Source organism: Thalassophryne amazonica, chromosome 2 (genome assembly GCF_902500255.1).
Source record: "Thalassophryne amazonica chromosome 2, fThaAma1.1, whole genome shotgun sequence".
NCBI classification, from domain to species: Eukaryota; Metazoa; Chordata; class Actinopteri; order Batrachoidiformes; family Batrachoididae; genus Thalassophryne; species Thalassophryne amazonica.
In genome coordinates, this window is record NC_047104.1 from 24,248,376 (window position 1) to 24,275,555 (window position 27,180).

The window sequence follows — 27,180 nt, forward strand, 5'->3', positions numbered from 1 at the left end:
CCTGACACCTTTATTATTTTCTATTATGGTTCATGTTCATGAACATTCAAAGCTATGCTAGTGTGGCACTGTTTGCGGATGATGGTGCAATCTGGAAAAGGGGGAGAAATGTACCTTACATTATGAATACAATGCAGAAGAAGCCATAAATACAGTCCAAGAGTGGGCTCTTAAATGGGTTTTTAGGATATCAGTGGATAAAAGAAAATGTGTACTGTTTACTAAGAAAAGAACTTGCAAAATTGCAGGGTGTTCAAATACTTATTTTCCTCACTGTCGTTCCAGCTTTGGTTCTCCTTTTATTATTGCCATTATTATTTTTGTTTTATTATTATTGTTATTTTGTATGTGCACTTAACAAACCAGAATGTAACATGAAGTGTCTATACATCCATTGACACACCCGGTACAGTAGGTGGCGGTATGGACTTAAGTTGATGGTTGCCACCCGCCAATCAAAGGAGGGAAGAAGAAGAATAAGAAATTCGCAGGCGTCAGTTCACGTTGTACGATTTAATTTTTTTCACTACAATGGATGGCAATTTTCACTTGGCTCCTTCGGAGCAGCAGCAACAGCCTCAGCCTCGTGTGTTTCACGGGAACTTCGGAGAAGAGTTGTACGCGCCTCCGTGGCCGCCTTCAGAAGGACGAAACAGTCTTCACGGATTCAGAACAGATTTCGCTCCGTCCACAGGACCGCAGAGCTTCGGAGGCTCGAACCCTCCATACGGATTCGATCCCTCTGTGCCACCACCAGCGTTCGGCTTTCCGATTCCAGGCCCCTTCCCTCCGGTGCCTACGGTTCCTGTGAACACGTACAGGCCATCGTTCCAGACCCAGCAGGCTGTGCGTGAACCAGCGCCCTTTGAACCTCGGACTGAAGCACTGGAGACTCCAGCTGAGAACGACGCAGCTGTTCAGCGGGAACAAGACGAGCAGTGGGTGAGACATTTCTTACAAAGTAGAGGCAAACCGTGTGAGGGAGCGAAACGCCCGCAGCAGCGCAGGACCACCGTGTCAGTGTGTGAGTTCAGAGAGCTTCTGTACGGAGCCGCTCAGCAGCTCTCACAGCTGTCTGAAACCTGCCAACTTCTGAAGCACAACCTGGACAACGACGGTGTTTGGACTCAGTCGTTTTTAAAGGCTTTGTCCGTTAAAAGAGAGCTGCAGGACAAACTGAGTGTCCTCGATGACACCGAGACTTTAAAGCAGCTGAAGGCTAAACTGTCTTATGGTGCCAAGAAGAAGGCTCGGCGAGCCCGAGCCAAGATGCTGCGTCAAACGGAGGCGAACCACAGAGAGCTTCGAAGCGCCGAGAAAGAAGCAATGATCGACAAGTGGAGGATGAGGCAGATACAGGAGGTGGAAGAGAAAAAGAAGGTAAGCTCACAAAACTCCTAGCTATCGCAAAAGACATCTATGACGAAACAAAGCTTTCTGAAGCATCAAGGCTTTTCTTACAAATTAGTCGATGCTTTAAAACTGTCCAATAGTGGCATCTGCTGGTCAAAAGGAAGAAGCGCGTCACTGACTGAAGCATAAACTAATTTATTAAATTTTTTTTTTTTAATACTCACGGCTGTCTGTGTGATTTTAAGTTTTTAAGAAACGTATATTTAGGCCATAATTCATATCGTGATGCATTTCTTTGCTTCAGATTTATTCATCTGTAAGAGTACTTTATTTATTTATTTATTTATTTATTTATTTATTTTTTAGCAGCTAGGTCTCATCTGAAATCATAATTTCTGATTTGTTAGTCATTTAAAAATGGGATGGGCAAAGGGAAAATATTCCGCACATTTAAAAAAAAAAAATCTTCGCCATTTAGCTATTATGGCCGTTTTTATACATTATGCTTGTACTTGTCAGATGATGCATAAAAATGGGATTTAAAAAAAAAATCATCACATTTACAGTCACTTTTCTTTAGATAAGTGAGGGGGATGGACACCTTAAGTCAGTGAATATGTCTTGGACTACATTTATGTCTGATTAGTCTGTCTAGTGTAGGCAGTTCTCAAAAGTGACCATGTACAAAGGAAGCCGGTGAGGGAAGCCACCAGGATGCTGTGGCTGCGGTCGGGCATTACCCCAGCACCCTGTGGTGGCTGTTTTTGGTCAGTGAAAACATCGCCGAACAGTACAAATACATTGCAGCTGTCACACCTTGACGATTAGCCAGTGTATCCATTGCCGACAGCCCCGCTTCCACCGAGTGGTTTGGGTCGATACTACATGGTGTGGCACGGGTCAGAAATAACATTATTTTATTATTTTTGTTTTTTGTGTTGGTGGACCATTTTCATTGTGTACAGAATGCTGAGTGGACTGGCTGTGGTAAATGCTGCCGTGAATTAATGGAGTGCTGTGATTCTTTAAACTTTTAAATTGCTGTCGTCTGATCAGGTCATCAGACCTGAATAATGAAGCGCTGTGATGATTTATACTTTTAAAGTGCCAGTCGACCGCAATCAGGTGTGTGACCAGACCTGAATGAAGTGATCTGGTGACTTGTTTGTGTTATCACTGACAGCTCACACCGTCAGTGACAGTGCATTAAAAGTTTAAAGACACACAGCCCTTCATTTAGCTCTGATCAAACTGATTGGTCAGGTCGTCTGATGATCACACCTGATCGCGGTTGACTGACGCAACACCGGCATCCTCTGAGAAACGCACCTGCAGCAGATAAACCAATTTTGAAAATCAGGAGCTCTGTGATGGTGAATTGGACAGAAACAAACAGGTCAGACTTAAAATTTTTACTGTGTGTGAATGAAACAGTCTGTCCGCATGAAGACTGCAGGTTTCATGGATGTATTTAGACTTATGAGTTAATTACAAGAAACGTGCCAACAATCGCATAACTTACCTACAACTTATGTCCGGCATGTGCGGGATGTATGAGTCGCACGCTGTCACTCTTTGAAAATTTTCAGCGTGCCTAAAATTTTTCAAGGAGTTCAGCATATTAGGACGCGTATCAGCAAGCTTCATCATGCTCTTAACTTGTAAAAACAAACTTACCCTTAACTTATTAGACTTATGGCAGTGTGTTTTAATAGGTTGTCATACGCTGGCTAAATTGTCAAGTTGTAACGGGGTCTTTAAGTTGGTCACTTTTCAAAGGTGTCAGAGGAGTCAATAAAGTCAATTTAATGTCAGCTTGGTGTATAAATCTAATTGTTCCAGGCAATGAGTGCTGTCAGCTGGCTGATAGAAGGAAGTTAGAGACAAAGCCAAACCAACTGATTTCAATAGACAAGCAATGCAGCCCGAGCGTATCACAGCGCTTCCACTCGGGGTCCTATCGACCTTGTGTCCTGAAGTCCAAAGACAAAACAAAACTCTTTTAGCTGTTTCTGGTCTGATTCTGTGCTGAAATGTTGATTAGTAAAATGAATCTAAAATGTTTGTGTTTTATTTATACACAGTATCATGTTACAAATGTGCAGTCAACTTATTTGAAAGAAAAAAGAATGTTTAGAAAGACTATTTAAAATGTGGGAGATTCTAGACTTTTTTTTTACACTTTCCCCCTGCATAATTTTCAATTTGAGAAGTTTGCATTTCCAAGTCACAGTGTCACCAGCCTGGGGGCATTCACTTCAGTGTCGAAAATCTCACCTTGTCCTTGTTATTTAGATTTTCCGAAATTCTCCAGCAACACGTGCCATTAATCGTAATGTGTGGTAACAGGTTGCAGCAGTTCCTGAGAAGACCTGATGCCTCTGCCCCAAATCATCACATTCATGATCAGCGGCCAGGAATGTGTACTTCGTGGCATTTGTGAATTGTTGTCGTTATGTGTAAGCGCAAAATAAAACGCTTGGCATCATCCACACTTTTCCCGGTCCGATAGGCAAACTGTAGCAGGTCAAGTTTGCCCTCAGTTAAGAAGATGACTTCCTCTTTCGAGATTTTTTTTTTCAAATGTTTTCATCACCAAGGATGTCAGAGCCACAGGTCTAAAATCATTCAAATCCCTCAGTTTGTTTGACGTTGGCACAACAATTACAGTTGCTGTTTTTCAAATAGAATGGAATCGTACCACTGTCAGCACACCTCTGACAAAGCTGAGTGAACATGGCACTGAGCTGGACAGCACAGTGATGCAGTGTGCACCCACAGATTAAAGGAAAAGAAAATCCACTACTAATTTAAGATTGCATTGGTAGATTATGATATTGAGAGCCCACATGAGACGTTGTAGGCATGTGTGTTCATTTATGTTAAAGTTAAGAGCATTTTTGTATGGCTGGTCTAAAGCCACCAGCAGGCAGCCATGCCATCTGCTTTAACAGCGATGTGTGACGTCACATGGGCACAGAGGTTTAGCACTCCGCCAGTGTCGCTCTGCAGTATCCACCTTATTCCTGGGGGCGCTGCAGTAGAAGCAATTATGGGTGCAACTTCCTATTAGACACTGGAAGTAGCAGTGAGCCATTGTTATCCAGCGGTTTTTGTTTTCCGAGCTGGTTTATTTTAAAGTTTGTTTTCTTTTCTAAACGATGATCAGCTCCCGTAGCATTTAAAAAATGCACTTGTGCACCTCGGGACCAGGTTGCGCTGTTCCCTTTTGTACTATCAACCAGACGAAGTTAAATCTGCGGCTACAACAGCGATGTTTTTAACATGCAGCCAGACTGAGAGAGTTTCCACCGCCAACCGAGAGATGAGGAACCCAGAAGGATGTGTAACAATAAAAAATAAACAACTGAAAGTGTTTTATTTCCATCCTTCTTTATTTTCCTTCACACAGTGCTCTTTGTTTTCTGTAACACACATTACACATTAAGTGGTGACTGTATTTTTAAGAGATTCAGATATGGGACAGAGCAGAACCTTCTTTGCAACAAATTCATCCCCTAATGTTCGAAGCATGAGTCCAGATGACCACTTGCAGGCACATCACTGTCAACTGGACCTAGAGGGATATAAAAATATGGCTTAGTTTATTTTAATGAAGGCTCACATGTATTCTGTCACATTAGTTCATACATTATAATTAACTCAACTTACCCTCCTGGAGATCTGCCTTAACCTGTGATGCATGAACACCTGCTGTTTATTTCACCTGATGCTGAAACTCAAACCCAGGCTCAGTTGTTGGAATTCGCGAGGCAGGTAAAAGGGGCAGAGAGATAGAGAGTAGCTCCACATCTGCCGTACATATCCTGTTTCTAACCATCATGGTTTTACACTACCTTTTGGTTAACGTGGAAACATATGCTTCCTCCACGGCTCTTCCCAGTGGTCCCAGTGGTCTCTGGGGACTGGTCCAGGTTAATCGGGCTTCCAACCCACTTAGCTCCAGATCAGACTCTGGGACTGATTCACTGAGCCATGTATCCTTGTTGAAACTTGGTGCTCGCCTCAAATTCATCCATGTTGTGCCAGATAGATTGCACATTTGACAGCAAGGCAATGGGAAGGGGCGGTAGCTTACAGCGGTTGTTAAGCCGGAGATTCTTTAGTCTTCGCCAAATGGAAAATTTTCAAGATCTGCCACCATCTTGAAACTGAGACTTCCAGTTAGTGAGCCTCTTACTCATGTGTTTAGGCGTCATTAGAAACACCTACACAGCTGTCAGCTTTCCAGGGAGTGAAATAGCCACTGGAGGCGAATTCCGCGCAGTATCGGAAAGTAATTTTGTTGTTGTTAACCCACAAGGAATGAGAAGGAGTGCTGAAGTGGTGTGAATATCAATCTTAAGCCCCGGTCACACGGCACTAATGAAAGACACTGTTACAACGCTTCACAGAGCGGCTGATTGACCGAAGGTGGACGCTGGTTAAATGATGTCTCCGAAAGTCAACGTAGGTCCAGATTTCTTGTTTCGTTTTGGCTTTGGTGTCCTTCGTTAGTGCCGTGTGACCGGGGCTTTGCATTTGTTGCTAGGAAAATTCAACGACCAAAATACCAGCATTCTGGGTGCAATAAACATCTTTTCACTATTTGATTTCTTTGTGCAACTGACATCATTAATCAAGCATTCAAAGGGCTATTCCTACCGCCACAAAACTCCAACCACACACAAAAAAGTTTTTTGACAGTTCTTGTTATTGAAAGAAACCGCATCTCCCTAACTGGATAGAGTTGTGATGTCATCACGCATGCACATGGGCGCTGTCTAGCGGGATCTTGAAAATTGTTCAGTCCACCTCTTCTTCATCATTTTCAAACTTCCTTACCTGGCTTACGAAGCTCATTCGGAATATTTGCAAGGACATCGCTGGCAGAAGATGTCCGTAGAGATAGGATGAACTCCCGACTGAGAGAGACTCTCTGTGACATGCTGTGGCCCTTCACAGCGTGACATACGTAAGAGTGAAAAAGTAGCAGTGACATGCAAAACAGTGCGACAATCATAACCATATTCCCGGTATTCACATTTCTGGAGCACTGACCGGTTCACCCACACATCTGACTTAAAAACAAATAAATTACTTAAAAACACTGGCTATAACAACTAAGAACACTGAGTAAGGCTGGGTATCCTGCTGGGTCCCACAGTGTGGAGCCCCCCACATAATACTGGGTTTGCGCACGGTCAGATTCCCACCAAGTCTCGCGCTAAAACATCGCAAAATGACACCACAGTATAGCGCCGCTAGATGGCCATATAACAGTGTGGCATCATCATTCCATTGTCTGGGGAGAACCCTGCAAAAAATTATGTACAAAGTAAGTCCAAACATAAACATGTTTAAACAAAAACTGTAATGCAAAAAAGTTTAGTATGAGGTCCAGAAAGACTGTCTTTATTATTATTTTTTTTTAATAAAACAAGTATTTATGTTCATTGAAGTCAAGAAAGACTGACTTTGTCATGTTTTACAAAAACTTTATTTCAGGAAAGAATATGCAAGTTCAACTTAAAATGTCAGGACATACATTGCTTACTTTACGTTACTGTTAAAAATGCACTTTCAATAAAGTCAGTATTGGCAAAACGGGTCATCATTTTCATGTTGAGGTGACGTGGGGGTGGGGGGGGTGGTTGTCGGCAGCTGCTGAAAGTAATAAAGCAACTAGTAATCTAACTTAGTTGCTTTTAAAATTCAGTAATCGGTATAATAACTAAGTTACTTTTTCAAGGAGTAATGAATAATTGGATTACTTTTTCAAAGTAACTGTGGCAACACTGCTCAGCTGTAAACTGGTAACAGCGTTGCCTGGGGAAGTAACGTGCGTCGGACTGGCGTCCCATCCAGAGGGAGTTATACACTCTCATCCGCTTGACACTTCAGAATCTGGAGATAAGCACCAGCACCAATAGGCCCCAGGGCCTATATAGGATATTCTCTTCTCTTCGGGACCCAGACCAACCAAACTTGACACGTGTAGATACAGTGAGGAAAGTGATCACTGATCAACAGTGACTTGATTTAAGTCATATTTTGGCTGATGGAGACTACATTACTTAGGCACAGAAGTTTAATACGAACTACAGCTAAGTTGAAGGCACCTGCTTGGTACCAGATGGCCATACAATTTAGGTCATGAGGTGGTGAACTTCACTCAGAGCTGGATGGGGGATTTTCCGGCTCACAGCTTCTTGTTAATGAGTGGTGTGAGTCAGCCAGAGGTTTGTTTGTACAATTTTTAAAAGGTCATCAGGTGGAGCACATGGTGTCACGTCACAACCAGTTGCCAGAATCATTATCTTCTTTCGGCTGTTCCCGTTAGGGGTCGCCACAGCAGATCAGTCATTTCCATCTCGCCCTGTCCTCTGTATCTTCTTCTGTCACATCAACCACCTGCATGCCCTCCCTCACCACATCCATAAACCTTCTCTTTGTCCTCCCTCTTCTCCTCTTGCCTGGTGGCTCCTTCCTCAGCATCCTTCTCCCTATATACCATGCGTCCTTCCTTTGCACATGTTCAAACCATCTCAGTCTCACCTCTCTGACTTGTCTCCAAACCGTCCCACCTCAGCTGTCCCTTTTGATATGTTCATTCCTACTCCTTGGATATTGTGGTGTATTTTGTGTTTAATGTTTCAGGTGAATATTTGGCAAATGTTTGACACTTATGTGTTGGTAGTGTCGTTAATTTCTTATCAATCAGTCATTCCTGCTCACCAAGGAACCAAGGCCTTGTTGAGTAACAAGCAGGCATCACACTACACAGCAACAAATGCAGCATAGATTGTCACTCACGCATTGGATTGATAAGTCATTCGCGCAGGTACAAATAGAAACAAAAGACAAAAACTTCCTGTATATTTGTATTGTCAGCTGTGTTGATAACATGGCCCAAGCAGAGGGTCACCCCTTTGAGTCTGGTCTGCTTGAGGTTTCTTTCTGAAATCACTGGAAGGTGTTTTTCCTTGCCACTTTAGGGAAGGTGATGGTCTAATGGTTAAGCATTGGGCTTGAGACCAGAGGATCCTTGGTTCAAATCCCAACCTGACCGGAAAATCACTAAGGGCCCTTGGGCAAGGTCCTTAATCCCCTAGTTGCTCCTGGTGTGTAGTGAGCGCCTTGTATGGCAGCACCCTGACATCGGCGTGAATGTGAGGCATTATTGTAAAGCGCTTTGAGCATCTGGTACAGATGGAAAAGCGCTATATAAATGCAGTCCATTTACAATTTAAAATATAAAATCAAATGACACCTCTTTCCAAACGTAAAACGAACTACAACCGACCAAAACTGTTTTCCCCCAAAATGAGATGTCCTCCTTTCAATCAGGTCAGGGAGAACTTATCCTGGTGTCACAGTCTCAGCACTCCTCCAGTCTGCAGCCACGATTATTGCAGGGGAGATTGAGGCCAAAGTAACATTTTACATTTATATCCCTCTGAAACACTACTGCCTGCCTTTTGAGAGCCAAATGTTAAGGAAAGCCATAGTGTTTTTTTTTTTTTTTTTTTAAATATATCTTATTGCATCCACAAAGGCTGAATCACACTTCACAAACATAATTTTCAGTTTTGCAAATGCTTTTTTTTTTTTACAAGTGAAAACATGATAGTATTTACAAATAGACATTTATTTGTAAAACCCAACACACAAGTTACAAATCAGAAATTTGTTTGTGGATCAAAAGCACGTGTACAAATCAAGGGATATTTGTAAATCACCCTCTGTGCATTTGCAAGTATTACTGAGACAAATTTAATCTGGACTCTGTCAGCAGGTTCTCTCTTTTATGGCTGTGATCATGGACGGAGTTGATGGGTACATCCCTAAAGTCATCACAAAGTTAATCATTGTTAATTGTTAGTAAGGCCAAAAAATCAAATCAAATCAATTTTATTTATATAGCGCCAAATCACAACAAACAGTTGCCCCAAGGTGCCTCATATTGTAAGGCAAGGCCATACAATAATTACGGGAAAAACCCCAACGGTCAAAACGACCCCCTGTGAGCAAGCACTTGGCGACAGTGGGAAGGAAAAACTCAGTTTTAACAGGAAGAAACCTCCAGCAGAACCAGGCTCAGGGAGGGGCAGTCTTCTGCTGGGACTGGTTGGGGCTGAGGGAGAGAACCAGGAAAAAAGACATGCTGTGAGGGGAGCAGAGATCAATCACTAATGATTAAATGCAGAGGGGTGCATACAGAGCAAAAAGAGAAAGAAACACTCAGTGCATCATGGGAACCCCCCAGCAGTCTAAGTGTATAGCAGCATAACTAAGGGATGGTTCAGGGTCACCTGATCCAGCCCTAACTATAAGCTTTAGCAAAAGGAAGTTTAAGCCTAATCTTAAACGTAGAGAGGGTGTCTGTCTCCCTGATCTGAATTGGGAGCTGGTTCCACAGGAGAGGAGCCTGAAAGCTGAAGGCTCTGCCTCCCATTCTACTCTTACAAACCCTAGGAACTACAAGTAAGCCTACAGTCTGAGAGCGAAGCGCTCTATTGGGGTGATATGGTACTAAGAGGTCCCTAAGATAAGATGGGACCTGATAAATTCTATTCTAGAATTAACAGGAAGCCAATGAAGAGAGGCCAATATGGGTGAGATATGCTCTCTCCTTCTAGTCCCTGTTACCACTCTAGCTGCAGCATTTTGAATTAACTGAAGGCTTTTCAGGGAACTTTTAGGACAACCTGATAATAATAAATTACAATAGTCCAGCCTAGAGGAAATAAATGCATGAATTAGTTTTTCAGCATCACTCTGAGACAAGACCTTTCTAATATTAGAAATATTGCGCAAATGCAAAAAAGCAGTCCTACATATTTGTTTAATATGCGCATTGAATGACACATCCTGATCAAAAATGACTCCAAGATTTCTCACAGTATTACTAGAGGTCAGGGTAATGCCATCCAGAGTAAGGATCTGGTTAGACACCATGTTTCTAAGATTTGTGGGGCCAGGTACAATAATTTCAGTTTTATCTGAGTTTAAAAGCAGGAAATTAGAGGTCATCCATGTCTTTATGTCTGTAAGACAACCCTGCAGTTTAGCTAATTGGTGTGTGTCCTCTGGCTTCATGGATAGATAAAGCTGGGTATCATCTGCGTAACAATGAAAATTTAAGCAATGCTGTCTAATAATACTGTGAAGAAGATTCCCCATTTACATGAACAAATTGTAATCTATTAGATAAATATGATTCAAACCACCGCAGCACAGTGCCTTTAATACCTATGGCATGCTCTAATCTCTTTAGTAAAATTTTATGGTCAACAGTATCAAAAGCAGCACTGAGGCCTAACAGAACAAGCACAGAGATGAATCCACTGTCCTGAGGCCATAAGAAGATCATTTGTAACCTTCACTAATGCTGTTAGAGAGAAAAGGAAGGTTGGAGATTGGCCTATAATTAGCTAAGATAGCTGGGCCAAGTGATGGCTTTTTAAGTAATGGTTTAATTACTGCCACCTTAAAAGTCTGTGGTACATAGCCAACTAATAAAGATAGATTGATCATATTTAAGATTGAAGCATTAATTAATGGTAGGGCTTCCTTGAGCAGCCTGGTAGGAATGGGGTCTAATAGACATGTTGATGGTTTGGAGGAAGTAACTAATGAAAATAACTCAGACAGAACAATCGGAGAGAAAGAGTCTACCAAATACCGGCATCACTGAAAGCAGCCAAAGATAACGATACGTCTTTGGATGGTTATGAGTAATTTTTTCTCTAATAGTTAAAATTTATTAGCAAAGAAAGTCATGAAGTCATTACTAGTTAAAGTTAAAGGAATACTCGGTTCAATAGAGCTCTGACTCTTTGTCAGCCTGGCTACAGTGCTGAAAAGAAACCTGGGGTTGTTCTTATTTTCTTCAATTAGTGATGAGTAGTAAGATGTTCTAGCTTTACGGAGGGCTTTTTTATAGAGCAACAGGCTCTTTTTCCAGGCTAAGTGAAGATCTTCTAAATTAGTGAGACGCCATTTCCTATCCAACTTATGGGTTATCTGCTTTAAGCTGCGAGTTTATGAGTTATACCACAGAGTCAGGCACTTCTGATTTAAAGCTCTCTTTTTCAGAGGAGCTACAGCATCCAAATTTGTCTTCAATGAGGATGTAAAACTGTTGACGAGATACTCTATCTCACTTACAGAGTTTAGGTAGCTACTCTGCACTGTGTTGGTATATGGCATTAGAGAACATAAAGAAGGAATCATATCCTTAAACCTAGTTACAGCACTTTCTGAAAGACTTCTAGTGTAATGAAACTTATTCCCCACTGCTGGTAGTCCATCAGAGTAAATGTTATTAAGAATGATCAGACAGAAGGGAGTTTTCAGGGAATACTGTTAAGTCTTCAATTTCCATACCATAAGTCAGAACAAGATCTAAGATATGATTAAAGTGGTGGGTGGACTCATTTATATTTTGAGCAAAGCCAATTGAGTCTAATAATAGATTAAATGCAGTGTTGAGGCTGTCATTCTCAGCATCTGTGTGGATGTTAAAATCGCCCACTATAATTATCTTATCTGAGCTAAGCGCTAAGTCATACAAAAGGTCTGAAAATTCACAGAGAAACTCACAGTAACGACCAGGTGGACGATAGATAATAACAAATAAAACTGGTTTTTGGGACTTCCAATTTGGATGGACAAGACTAAGAGTCAAGCTTTCAAATGAATTAAAGCTCTGTCTGGGTTTTGATTCATTAATAAGCTGGAATGGAAGATTGCTGCTAATCCTCCGCCTCAGCCCGTGCTACGAGCATTCTGGCAGTTAGTGTGACTCGGGGGTGTTGACTCATTTAAACTAACATATTCATCCTGCTGTAACCAGGTTTCTGTAAGGCAGAATAAATCAATATGTTGATCAATTATTATATCATTTACTAACAGGGACTTAGAAGAGAGAGACCTAATGTTTAATAGACCACATTTAACTGTTTTAGTCTGTGGTGCAGTTGAAGGTGCTATATTATTTTTTCTTTTTGAATTTTTATGCTTAAATAGATTTTTGGTGGTTATTGGTGGTCTGTGAGCAGGCACCATCTCTACGGGGATGGGGTAATGAGGGGATGGCAGGGGGAGAGAAGCTGCAGAGAGGTGTGTAAGACTACAACTCTGCTTCCTGGTCCCAACTCTGGATAGTCATGGTTTGGAGGATTTAAGAAAATTGGCCAGATTTCTAGAAATGAGAGCTGCTCCATCCAAAGTGGGATGGATGCCGTCTCTCCTAACAAGACCAGGTTTTCCCCAGAAGCTTTGCCAGTTAGCTATGAAGCCCACCTCATTTTAACCCATGACCGTTTATGAAATATAAACGGTTTCCTGGTTTCAGTTTTCCAAATATGAGGATATGGAGATTTTTTCTGTTGATGGCTTTAGGCCTTCAGAGGAGGTGCTAAGTTCATAGGATCAGGCTTGTTTGCATGTCATTATTCTGAGAAGTTAATTTACCAGCAGTGATAAAGCTGCTGGTAAATTAACTGCTTTATCGCAGTCTGGAATCAAACATATTTCAGGGTGAATCTCTCCTGCACTATTAGATGCACCAAAGCAGTGGCACAGTTGCAGCTTACTTTATGATGCTATAAGGCTGGAGTGCTGATGAGAAATACTACAGAGAGGACAAGATGGTAAACACGAGCAGTCATTTACTTTTATTTTGTGTCCTGCAGGAACGGGAGCTAAAGCTGGCTGCAGACTCTGTTCTCTGTGAGGTGCGGAAGAAGCAGGCAGACGTGAAGCGCATGCAGGACATCCTCAGGTCTCTGGAGAAACTCCGCAAACTGAGGAAAGAGGCAGCTTCCAGGAAAGGTAACAGTCATTCAATTGGTTTATGTCTCTTGTCATTTGCGTTGGATGAACTAACGGTGCAAGCGCAAGTGTTTTGTTTTTACAGTGCATCTGGAAAGTATTCAAAGTGCCTCGCTATTTCTACATTTGTTAGTCTTATTCCAAAATGGATGAAATTCATTTTTCCCCTCAAACTCTACACACACATAACCCATAATGAAAACATGAAAAAAGTTAGTTTTTATTCTTAATAAATTGCAAAATCTTAAAAAAAACATACATAAATATCACAGCCTTTGCCATAAAGCTCAAATTTGCTCACGTGCTTCTGTTTCCACTGATCATCCTTGAGTTGTTTCTAACAGCTTAGTTGGAGTCCACCTGGGGTAAATTCAGTTGATTGGACATGATGTAGAAAGGCACACCCCTGTCTACATACATTGAGGAAAATAAGTATTTGAACACCCTGCGATTTTGCAAGTAGAAATCATGGAGGGGTCTGAAATTTTCATCTTAGATGCATGTCCACTGTGAGAAACATAATCCCCCCCCCCCCAAAACAAATCCGGAAATCGCAATGTATGATATATATATTTTTTTTTAAATAATTTATTTGCATGTTACTGCTGCAAATAAGTATTTCAACACCTGCCTATCGGCAAAAATTCTGGCCTTCAAAGACCTGTTAGTCCACCTCTAAAAAGCCCACCTCCACTCCATTTATTTTTTCCAAATTAGAAGCACCTATTTGAGGGTCTGAGCTGCATAGACACCTGTCCACCCCACACAATCAGTAAGATTCCAACTACTACATGACTAAGACCAGAGAGCTGTCCAAAGACACCAGAGACAAAATTGTAAACCTCCCAAGGCTGGAAAGGGCTACAGGGCAAATTGCCAAGCAGCTTGGTGAAAAAGATCAACTGTTGGAGCAATTATTAGAAAATGGAAGAAGCTAAACATGACTGTCCAATCTCCCTCGGACTGGGGCTCCATGCAAGATCCCACCTTGTGGCGTATTAATGATCCTAAGAAAGGTGAGGAATCAGCCCAGAACTGCATGGGAGGAGCTGGTCAGTGTCCTGAAGAGAGCTAGCACCACTGTTTCCAAGGTTACTGTGGGTAATACACTAAGACGTCATGGATTAAAATCATGCATGGCACGGAGTGTTGCCCTGCTTAAATCGGCACACGTCCAGGCCCGTCTTAAGTTTGCCCATGACCATTGGATGATCCAGAGGAGTCATGGGAGAAAGGTGGTTAGGGTTAGATGAGACCAAATAGAACTTTTTGGTCTTAATTCCACTCGCCGTGTTTGGAGGAAGAAGAATGCTGAGTACTATCCCAAAACACCATCCCTACTGTGAAGCATGGGGGTGGAAGCATCATGCTTTGGGGGTGTTTTTCTGCACATGGGACAGGACGACTGCACTGTATTAGGAGAGGATGACCGGGGCCATGTATTGCGAGATTTTTGGGGAACAACCTCCTTCCCTCAGTTAGAGCATTGAAGATGGGTCGTGGATGGGTCTTCCAACATGACAATGACCCAAAGCACACAGCCAGGATAACCAGGAGTGGCTCCGTAAGAAGCATATCAAGATTCTGGAGTGGCCTAGCCCGTCTCCATACCTAAACCCAATAGAAAATCTTTGGAGGGAGCTCAAACTCCGTGTTTCTCAGCGACAGCCCAGTAACCTGGCTGATCTAGAGAAGATCTGTGTGGAGGAATGGGCCAAAATCCCTGCTGCAGTGTGTGCAAACCTGGTGAAAAACTACAGGAAATGTTTGACCTCTGTAATTGCAAACAAAGGCTACTGTACCAAATATTAACATTGATTTTCACAGGTGTTCAAATACTTATTTGCAGCAATAACATACAAATAAATTATAAAAAAAAAATCATACATTGTGATTTCCATTTTTTTTTTTTTTTTTTTTTTTTTAAGGTTGTCTCTCACAGTGGACATGCACCTAAGATGAAATTTCAGACCCCTCCATGATTTCTAAGTGGGAGAACTTGTAAAATCGCAGGGTGTTCAAATACTTATTTTCCTCACTGTATAAGGCCCCACAGTGACAGTCAAAGCACCAACCAAGCATGTAGTCAAAGGATTGTCTGTTGACCTCCGAGACAGGATTGCTACGAAGCACAAAGCTGGGGAAGGGTACAGAAAACAATTCTGCTGCTGCTTTGAAGGTCCCAATGAACACAGTGGCTTCCATCATCCGTCAATGGAAGAAGTTCTGATCTGCCAAGACTCTTCCAAGAGCTGGACGCCCGTCTGAACTGTGCAATTGGGGGAGAAGGGCGTTAGTCTGGGAGGTGACCAAGAATCCGAAGGTCAGTCTGTCAGACCCCCAGGATACCTCTGTGGAGAGAGAAGAACCTTCCATAAGGACAACCATCTCTGCGGCAGTCCACCAATCAGGCCTGTGTGGTAGAGTGGGCAGATGGAAGTCACTCCTTAGTAAAAGGCACATGACAGCCCACCTGGAGTTTGCCAAAAGGCAAGGAAGGACTCTCAGATCATGAGAAACATAATTCTCTAGTTTGATGAGACAACGATTGAACTTTGGTGTGAATGCCAGGAGTCCTGTTTGGAGGAAACCAGGCACCATCCCTACAGTGAAGCATGGTGGTGGCAGCATCATGCTGTGGCGATGACTTTCAGCAGCAGGAACTGGGAGACTTGTCAAGATAGAGGGAAAGATGAATGGAGCAATGAGACATCCTGGATGAAAACTGCTCCAGAGCGCTCTTGACCTCAGACTGGGATGATGGGTTCATCTTTCAGCAGGACAATGACCCTGAGCACACAGCCAAGATATCAAAGGAGTGGCTTCAGGACAACTCTGTGAATGTCCTTGAGTGGCCCAGCAAGAGCCCAGACCTGAATCTGACTAAACATCTCTGGAGAGCTCTGAAAATCACTGCACCGATGCTCTCCATCAAACTGATGGAGCTTAAGATGTGCTACAAAGAGGAATGGACAAAACTGACCAAAGATATGGGCACCAAGCTTAGTGGTGCAGCTTAGTTAAAATTTCCATAAAAATTGTTCATTTGTGATAAAAGCATGGAATTTGGCACACATATTTTAAATGAACTAATCTTTATTTCAGATATGGAGCCATCCTGGCGCTGACCTTTGAGCTACAGGGGTCAGTAAAGAATTAAACACAGGGATCAAAATTTATAAATGTTTCAATCATGTTGAAAAGTATACCACATTTTTGTCTGATCATGATTCCAAAAAGGTATAGTTTGGGAGTATCTATGACTGAATTCCATGGTGTGATGGGGTAAAAAATAGCAAAAATGGTGACAAGGTCAGTTTCAGTGTGTACAGGGGGTCAGAAGTTAAAATTTCTCCAATTTTGGTTAAAAAAATGATGCAAGTTATTGGTTGAGTTAATAGCATTTTAAAAGGAATAGTTTGCACCATCTGTCATGCTTAGTTATCATGTTACGGGGTAACATATGTCATAAGTCATAGATCCATTGGATGTCGACCTTGTTTGACCTTTAACTTTGGAGACCAAGCATTTGTCACAGTGAAAACTATTCCATTTATTAATCCTTTTATTTTTATACATTTTGCTGTTTTTACCCCATACTCCAGAACATTGTCATAGATTGTCCAAACTATACATTTTTAGGAATCATTATGATCAGACAAATGTGGTATAGTTTTCAACATGATTGGAGCATTTTTAAATTTGACCCCTGTAGCTCATTGGATGTTAGCTCCAGGATGCCTCCATATCTGAAAATGAACATTAGTTAATTTAGAGCGGTGTTCCAGATTCCATGCTTTTATCACAAAATGAACAATTGTTTAGCTATGTCACCCCACTACTTGTGGTATCGTTTTCAAGAAGACTTGAGGCTGTAATTGCTGCTAAAGGTGCATCAACAAAGTATTGAGCAAAGGGTGTGAATACTTAAGTACAGTGATTTCTTAGTTTGTTTGTTTTTTTAATAAATTTGACAGTCAGAGCACCAACCAAGCATGTAGTCAAAGGAATTGTCTGTTGACCTCCGAGACAGGATTGTTACGAAGCACAAAGCTGGGGAAGGGTACAGAACCAATTCTGCTACTGCTTTGAAGGTCCCAATGAACACAGTGGCTTCCATCCGTCAATGGAAGAAGTTCTGATCTGCCAAGACTCTTCCAAGAGCTGGACGCCCGTCTAAACTGTGCTAACTGTGTTAAATAAATTCGTTATGGAGTAGAATTTTGAGGGGAAAAGTTTATTTACCTTCCATTTGGAATAAGGCTGGAACATGACAAAATATGGTCTGATTCTTGAACCGAGTACTTCATTAGTATCGTCAAAGAAATGAATGAATATAATGTCTTATTGACGGTAGAAAGAGGAAGAAGAAACGGAAATGACGCATATTTGCGTCATGACGCTCTCCGTGCATCTGGACGTTGTACATGTGTCGCTCTTTGGATGGGGATATTCCAAATGATACCAGTGACCATGTATACAGCAGTAACTCTGTCTGCTTAAGCATGTAAATGGGTTATTCCTAATGATTCAGAAACCGGAATATTGACCTTAACCCGAATATTAACGGCATGTAAACGTAGTCATTGTGAAATGTAAAATAAAAAAATCTCTCATACAAGATGAACAGAATTGACCAATTAGAGATTTTGACATGTGCATCATTTTCACAGAACTGTGCTGTATTCTTTGTATTTTGCCTTCACCACCAAGCACAGTAGTGCAGCAGATAGGCAAAATAATTGTGCATTTTTGTGATTAAAATCATGAAATTTGGTACACATATAGCCAAATGTTTTCCAAACAAAACTGAATATTGAGCCATCATGAATTTTCAATATGTCACCCATGGCAGCCATTTTACAAAATGAAAATTGAAAAATGCTCCAGTCATATTGAAAAAATATACCACATTATGAGTCTGATCATAAAGATTCCAAAAAGGTACATTTTGAACTGTATGAGTAAATTTTATGGGGTTACAAATGGCAAAAAGGGCGACAAAAGTCCATTTCAGTTTGTACAGGTACTGTTGAAATTGTTCCAATTTTGTTAAAAGCTGATGCAAATTATTGTTTTAGTTAATAGGGTTTTAAAAAGCAATGCCGTCAGTTGGTCAGTCTTATGGATGTCAGCCTCGTTTGACATTTGTTTTGGAGATCAAACATTCAGCACAGTCAAAACTATTCTATCAATTAACCCCATTTGCTCAACCAATAATTTGCATCCTTTTTTTTTAACCAGATTTGGAGCAACTTCAACATTTGATGCCTGTACAAACTGAAATTGACTTTTATCATCCTTTTTGCTGTTTTTACCCCATAAATCCATAACATTCGCTTGTATAGCCAAAACTATACCTCTAAAGACATGCAGGTTAGGTGAATTGGAAACTTTATCATTGCCCAGGTCTCCCTTGTAAAAGAGATCTTGAGCTCAGTGGGACTAACTTGGTTAATTTATTTAGAATCTTTATGATCAGGCTAATGTTTGTCATCCTTCTGGGATGGTCACAGTAGATACAGCTAGATCTGTGTTGGTATTTGACACCATACGCCCTTCCTGACACAACTACAGTTCTACCTGGAGAAACGAAACACACACAGCCCCTGGTATTCTGAAGAGGTCTCCTATCCAAGTACTAACCAGGCCCCACACTGTTTAGCTTCTGAGGTATGACGGGAGCAGACTGGCTGCTATAATCAGACTCATAATGTGGTATATTTTTCAATACAATTGGAGTATTTTTCAATTTTAATTTTGAAAAATGGCTGCTATGGGTACCATATGCAACATTCATGATGGCCAACTCAGTTTTGTTTGTTTTGCCTATGTGTGTACCAATTCATGCTTTTAATTACAAAATGCTCAGTTGTTATGTTAATTTTAGGTAAGTTGCACCACTACAGATCAAGTTTCAGGACTATGTGTGTGTGTAGTCACAAAGATGATATTTATTTCAATGAAATATAGTACATTAGATCACCTCCCTGTGACCTCTGAAGAGATAGATGTTGGCTGTGTTTCTATTCTAATTATGGGCAGCACAAGTCAGAGTCTTTGAAAGCTTGTGTATGTTATATCTTGACAAATATTAAGTTTATTATGGTGAAATTTTCTACACAAGATCACCACAGTAAGACCTCGGGCTGGTTCAGCATTGGGCTTGGTGATGGATGTTTGGTTAACTTTTGCTGGCTTTCCGTTTTCTCCCACCAGTCAGCTGTTAGTATACAAATGCAAAACAATTATGTGAAGCCTGCGTACAGGTATCTCTGTGGATCAAGAATCAGACCAGGCCTTCAGCAGCAGGCTGGAGGAGCTGCGGTGTCTGATGAGGAGGAGGACAGCCGTGTACTCTGCAGAGGAGAAAGCCTTGATGGTCATGCTGGAAGGAGAGCAGGAGGAAGAACGCAGGAGAGACCTGGAGAAACAACAGAAGAAGGAGAGGGAGCGATACCTGCACAGGAAACAAAAAGTGGACGCCATGCTGTTTGGAGGTAACACCTTCCACCCTTTGCGGCGTCATCGTGACCCCATGAGATCACTTTAACTACTAAACAAGTTCACACGTTATTTCATTGCTACAGGTGTCTGGAGTAAATAATGAGTTGAATTTTCTCTCTTTTCATAGATGAGATGCCTGCCGATCCTCTAATGCAGCCCTTTAAGGAATACTACACCCAGGCTGACTGCTCAGTGCACGCTTTAGTACACATCAGGTTTGTTTACTACTTTAGTCTTTGTTGCTTAACAGCAGTAGTCAGACATAAAAGACATCGTCCCCATGAGGAATGAAAGAGGTACCATTTGACTGGAACTCATAAACCCGAGGGTCATCTGGTTTGTTGCCAAATGAGACGTTTTATTTTTTCCCTTGAGCCAGGCATGTAAGAACTGCACATTTTTAAATTTCTGCCAAAGTGTTTTGCGTGTTTTGCTATGTAACTCAGTCTGTTTTGAAGGCGCACGTTAGACGTATGCTTATACAATACTAACATAAATGGGCACAAATTGCCGTAAAGTGGTCAAATTAAGAACAAACCAAAAAAAAAACCCCACTTGCTTTGTAATGATACGAACTACAGCCAAACAAAATGAGTCAAAATAGAAAGGGACAAAACTGTGATTTGGATTCCAGGAACATTGACACAAAAGCAAGCATCAGCTACTGTGCAGAGATGAAAAATCTCCGCTTTCTGGCGCATTTCCACTTTTTGCCAGTTGCCTGGGTCATTTTTGAGATCAGTGCAATTCTGTTGTGCTGTAAATTCCCTTTAGTTGTTGTATTATGTTATTTAGGTCAGGCATCGATTTGAGCATACCAGTGTGCATTTAGCTTCGGTCACGTTGGAGGAGAAGCAGAGTTATTTTTGGCACCAACACCGCTGCTTTTAAAATAGAATACCTTTGTGAAGGGGGTGAGTTATGCATTTGCTGTGTTTCTGTCTTGCAGAAACCATTAATTCATCCATTCATCCCAACTATTTATTCAGACCTTTCAGTGGTTTATGGATGTTTCATTCCAGCTACTGTGTACCCTGCATGTTAAGCTGAACCATTCAAGTTCATCTATTAGGGAATAAATCTGCATATAAAGACTTTTTTGAAATTGATGCCTGCAACATATTTCAAAAAAGCTGGGACAGGAGCAACAAAAGATGGGAAAAGCTGATGAATGTTCAAAGAACACCTGTTTGGAACATTCCACAGGTGAACATGTTAATTGGAAACAGGTGAGTGTCATGGTTGGGTATAAAAGGAGCATCACCAAAAGGCTCAGCCTTTCACAAGCAAAGATGGAGTCAGGATCACCACTTTGTGAACAACTGCATGAAAACATAACCCAACAGTTTAAGAACAATGTTTCTCAATGTTCAGTTGCAAGGAATTTACAGATTCCATCATCTACAGTCCATAATATAATCAGAAGATTCAGAGAATCTGGAGAACTTTCTACATGTAAGCGGCAAGGCTGAAAGCCAACATTGAATGCCCGTGACCTTTGATTCCTCAGGCGGCACTGCATTAAAAACCGACATCATTGTGTAAAGGATCTTACTGTGTGGGCTCAGGAACACTTCAGAAAACCATCGTCAGTTAACACAGTTTGTCGCTACATCTACAAGTGCAAGTTAAAACTCTACCATGCAAAGTGAAAGCCATACATCAACAACATCCAGAAACGCCACCGCCTTCTCTGGGCCCGAACTCATTTGAAATGGACAGACGCAAAGTGGAAAAGTGTGCTGTGGTCAGATGAGTCCACATTTCAAATTGTTTTTGGAAATCATGGACGTCGTGTCCTCTGGACAAAAGAGGAAAAAGACCATCCAGATTGTTACCAGTGCAAAGTTCAAAAGCCAGCATCTGTGATGGTATGGGGGTGTGTTTGTGCCCATGGCATGGGCAACTTGCATATCTGTGATGGCACCATCAATGCTGAAAGGTACATCCAGGTTTTGGAGCAACACATGCTGCCATCCAAGCAACATCTTTTCCAGGGACGTCCCTGCTTATTTCAGCAAGACAATGCCAAGCCACATTCTGCACGTGTTACAACAGAGTGCGGGTACTAGACTGGCCTGCCTGCAGTCCAGACCTGTCACCCATTGAAAATGTGTGGCACATTATGAAGTACAAAATATGACAACGGAGACCCCGGACTGTTGAACAACTGAAGTCGTACATCAAGCAAGAATGGGAAAGAATTCCACCTACAAAGCTTCAGCAATTAGTGTCCTCAGTTCCCAAACGCTTATTGAGTGTTGTTAGAAGGAAAGGTGATGTAACACAGTGGTAAACATACCACTGTCCCAGCTTTTTTGAATCGTGTTGCAGGCATTCATTTCAAAATGAGCAAATATTTGCAAAAAAAAACCCAATAAAGTTTATCAGTTTGAACATTAAATATCTTGTCTTTCTGGTGTATTCAATTGAATATTGCAAATCATTGTATTCTGTTTTTATTTATTTTACTGTAGGTGATGTAAAGTGGTTGTGCATTACTTTATAAGTATAATTAGTTTCTGTTTACTTTATGTTGAAAATATATATTTGTAAATTCTTGTGAGAACACTGCAAGAGGAGTGATTTTGAAGAAGGAAATTTTTATTTTTTTTCTCTCACCAAAATGGATGCTGCACTCACTTTAATTTATTGTCTGGAATAGTCCCAGATTGCATCTGAGAGTTTCTCGAATTCAAACATTTTCTCGGGGGGGAAATGCCCCCAGACTCCCGCCAGACTCCCCTATTAATTTTGGGTTTCATCTTTATGCACCACTTTCATCCCTCTCCTGTGGGATTGGACCTGTGTGAGATCCAGGTGCGTGGCTCTCTGCTTCTTCATGTGCAAAGCACGTCACACGTTATTTAACGTCCTGCTTAGCAACACAACATCAAAGTATTCATGACTGTAAGTCTATCTGTGCACATGTAGAAGTAATTAGTGTTTGCTGATGTATTAGTAATGGAGAAACCGAAGCCTTTGAATCAATATGAAGCAATTGTTTCAAAGCATTTGATATGATAAATATGGTGGCATCTGCTGGCCAATCTTTAACATAGCAAGATGTCATGAAACTGGCACTGTTATGTATGTTTAATTAAAAAAAAAAAAAAGGTTCTATGGGCATCTTGACATTTTTGACTACAGTGACTATAAAGTGATTGTGCCGTCATAAAATACTGTATGTAATAGTGGTATAAATTGAGAAATGCTTGTGTAACTAGGGACTTATGAAAACAGTTGCACAAAATGATGGGGGTTTGAGCACTTCAAAGGTTTTTATTTAAACACAAAGTCATTTCAGTGGTGTTAGGTTTGAGTCTGTTCCTTTTCTTTGTTGCTGCCTCTCCAGTGTGGGAGAAGACCCTCTCACACAGCACAGAAGTTGCTGGCATATGAAGATAGATTTTGTCCAGGCTGTAAAGAGTTGAATAAACATCTGCCTCCATCCTCCCTATCTCTCCTTGCAAATTCACTGCAGAAAATGGTTCTTGACCCCTGGCTATTTTAAGCGTTTTTTTTCTTTAATAATAATGATGACTTGGATTTATAGAGCACCTTTGAAGACACCTAAAGTGCTTCAAATGTTGCATTATACATTCACACATTGGTGGTGGTAAGCTACTGGTGTAGCCACAGCTGCGCTGGGGCAAACTGACAAGTGTGGCTGCCATTCTGTGCCCCTCGGACCACCACCTCATTCAGCTGCAGCCAAGGTGGGTTAAGTGTCTTGCCCAAGGATACAATGGCAATATGCAGATATTTGACTGGTTGGGAGTCTGGATTTGAAACGCCGACCCTTCGGTCATAGGACGGCCCGCTCTACCAACTGCTTTATTTGCCTCTAACATGCCTGCTGACCCTCTTTCCAAACAAGGGTTCAAAGCACACTGCACTGCAGTTTGTTGGTCCTGGTGTGCAACAGGTGATATGATACGGATTTGGCTGTAACTCGCATCTGGACACCTGATGTTACAGAATGTTTTGCCAGGTTACAATTGGTATGCTACATTTCTGTCTCGTCATCTTGCCTGTTGGGTGTACGTGCGCGCACACACACTCGCTCTGATATTGGCATGCTGCCAAACAAGGCGCTCAGCTGCACACCGGGAGCAACTTTTCGTTCAACCCTCTCGAATATGCTTAGTGTTATAATGAGGAATATCACACTGACTTTGAATGCACTTTAATGTCTGTGAAACAATTCACCATACAGTGCATCTGGAAACTATTCACAGCACTTCATGTTTTCCACATTTTATGTTACAGCCTTATTCCAAAATGGAGTAAATTCATTTTTTTCCCCTCAAAATACTATTCCCAACACCCCATAATGACAACATGAAAAAAGTTTTTGAATTTTTTGTAAATTTATGTATAACCCCCCCCCCCCCAAAAAAAGAAATCACGTGTACATAAGTATTCACACCCTTTGCTCAGTACTGTGTTGATGCATCTTTGGCAGCAATTATAGCCTCAAGTCTTCTTGAATATGATGCCACATCCTTGGTGCACCTATCTCTGGGTAGTTTTGTCCATTCGTCTTTGCAACACCTCTCAAGCTCCATCACGTTGGATGGGGAGCATCTGTGCACAGCCATTTTCAGATCTCTCCAGAGATGTTCAATCAGATTCAGGTCTGGGCTCTGGCTGGGCCACTCAAAGACACTCACAGAGTTGTCCTGAAGCCACTCCTTTGATATCTTGGCTGTGTGCTTAAGGACGTTGTTCTGCTGAAAGATGGACCATCGACCCAGTCTGAGGTCAAGAGCGCTCTGGAGCAGGTTTTCATCCAGAATGTCTGTACATTGCTGCATTTGATACAGTAGTGTTCAGAATAATAGTACTATCTGACAAAAAAAATTAATCCAGGTTCTGAGTATATTTCTTATTACATGGGAAACAAGGTACCAGTAGATTCTCACAAATCCAACAAGACCAAGCATTCATGATATGCACACTTTTAAGGCTATGAAATTGGGCTATTAGTAAAAAAAAAAAAAAAAAAAAAAAAAAGTAGAAAAGGGGGTTTTCACAATAATAGTAGCCTCTGCTGTTGACGCTACAAACACAAAACTATGTTCAAACTGCTTTTTTAGCAATCCTGTGAATCACTAAACTAGTATTTAGTTGTATAACCACAGTTTTTCATGATTTCTTCACATCTGCGAGGCATTAATTTTGTTGGTTTGGAACCAAGATTTTGCTTGTTTACTAGTGTGCTTGGGGTCATTGTCTTGTTGAAACACCCATTTCAAGGTCATGTCCTCTTCAGCATAAGGCAACATGACCTCTTCAAGTATTTTGACATATCCAAACTGATCCATGATACCTGGTATGCGATATATAGGCCCAACACCATAGTAGGAGAAACATGCCCATATCATGATGCTTGCACCACCATGCTTCACTGTCTTCACTGTGAACTGTGGCTTGAATTCAGAGTTTGGGGGTCGTCTCACAAACTGTCTGGGGCCCTTGGACCCAAAAAGAACAATTTTACTCTCATCAGTCCACAAAATATTCCTCCATTTCTCTTTAGGCTAGTTGATGTGTTCTTTGGCAAATTGTAACCTCTTCTGCACGTCTTTTATTTAACAGAGGGACTTTGCGGGGGATTCTTGCAAATAAATTAGCTTCACACAGGCGTCTTCTAACTGTCACAGCACTTACAGGTAACTCCAGACTGTCTTTGATAATCCTGGAGCTGATCAATGGGTGAGCCTTTGCCATTCTGGTTATTCTTCTATCCATTTTGATGGTTTTCCGTTTTCTTCCACGCATCTCTTTTTTTTTTTTTTTTTTCTCCCATTTTAAAGCATTGGAGATAATTGTAGATGAACAGCCTATAATTTTTTGCACCTGCGTACAAGTTTTCCCCTCTTCAATCAACTTTTTAATCAAACTATGCTGTTCTTCTGAGCAATGTCTTGAAGGTCCCATTTTCCTCAGGCTTTCAAAGAGAAAATCATGTTCAACAGGTGCTGGCTTCATCCTTAAATAGGGAACACCTGATTCACACCTGTTTGTTCCACAAAATTGACAAACTCACTGACTGAATGCCACACTACTATTATTGTGAACACCCCCTTTTTTTACTTTTTTTTTTTTAACTAATAGCCCAATTTCATAACTTTAAGAGTGTGCATATCATGAATGCTTGGTCTTGTTGGATTTGTGAGAATCTACTGGTACCTTGTTTCCCATGTAACAATCAGAAATATACTCAAAACCTGGATTAATCTTTTTAGTCACATAGCACTACTATTATTCTGAACAGTACTGCATGTTCCACAGGAGGTTGTAACAGGGTGACAGAATGTCACTTCGTCCGTATGAAATCGATTGCTGATTAATTGATTGATTAATTGATTTTTGTGCCAGAATTTGCATATACATAACACATTTTTAATTGGTTTCCAAATGAATATCCAGAATGTGTCAGTGACCTTTGTGCTGAAGTTTATCATCGTAACCTTTGGTCTTCTGTGTGTCCTTTTCAGGAGGGAGTGGGATTTCTTCCTGGTTCCTGCAGACCATCCTGATGGTACTGAGGTTCCAGACAGTTGGGTTCTGCCAGATGCTCCATCGGACCAGGTGTGGGCATCTGCTCTGCAAGCCTCTGAGACACTGTGATGTAATTGTTTTTATTTGTAAATGCTTTTTGGGTGTCACACTTCTCAGAACTCTTTGTAGCTCATGAACATGCAGTGACTGAGATGCAACAAATGTGGTTAAATCAACACACAGGATGTTTTTTCAGCCCAGTTTTTGTTTTCAGTTGTTTGACATCTGTTGGTGTGCTGCTAAACGCCGGTGATCTGCAGCCCCGCGACTCAATTCAAACATCTTCCATGAAAATGAAGTGTTAACTATGTTGGTTTATGCTGTTCAGGTAACAAAGCTAACGCCACAGAAAACACATCAGTAGGCTTTGGGTACAAAACAGTTGACTTTATACCCAAGAAGGATCTGGACATTATTTTTCACAGAGAGCTTATTTTTTAGGGTTGATTTATTATTGTTTTTTTATGTAGTTTATTACATTTTTTATTTTCACAGAAATTATAAAAAAGTATATTTTCTAAAGTATGGTAGAAATGGCATTGAGATTGTATTGTTAAACCTGTTATTTTGTTTTTATTTTTTTCCTAATATTTAAATACATTTTTTGAAATAGCCTTGTCCTTTTCTCCCCCACTTTTGCTGGCAGTTTTCTGAAGAGGAATTCTTTGTAAAAATCAAGGTTATGTGCTTCCTGTGTGTGTGTGTGTGTGTGTATGTATGTGTGTGTATATATATATATATATATATATATATATATATATATATATATATATATATATATATATATATATATATATATATATATATATATATATATATATATATATATATATATATATATATATATAATAATAATAATACAAACGCACACAGGAAGCTGTTTTAAAAGTCTGTTTAAAAAAACAAACA

General features: G+C 40.9%; 1 protein-coding gene across 2 annotated transcripts in view; it reads left to right on the plus strand.

The window, feature by feature from the left end:
• The window catches only part of pdcd7 (programmed cell death 7), a 38,328-nt gene extending 11,613 nt beyond the window's left edge, over positions 1–26,715 (plus strand). Inside the window, exons 2-6 of one of the 2 annotated variants that reach the window (XM_034184403.1) lie at positions 499–1,380; positions 13,056–13,194; positions 19,464–19,694; positions 19,829–19,916; positions 26,208–26,714. In XM_034184403.1, the coding sequence (XP_034040294.1) occupies positions 532–1,380; positions 13,056–13,194; positions 19,464–19,694; positions 19,829–19,916; positions 26,208–26,340 (1,440 nt within the window). In that variant the 5' untranslated portion in view covers positions 499–531 and the 3' untranslated portion in view covers positions 26,341–26,714. Of the gene's footprint in view, positions 1–498; positions 1,381–13,055; positions 13,195–19,463; positions 19,695–19,828; positions 19,917–26,207 lie in introns of both variants that reach the window. The other variant, XM_034184409.1, reaches the window with a different exon arrangement.
• The last annotated feature ends 465 nt before the right edge of the window (positions 26,716–27,180 follow it).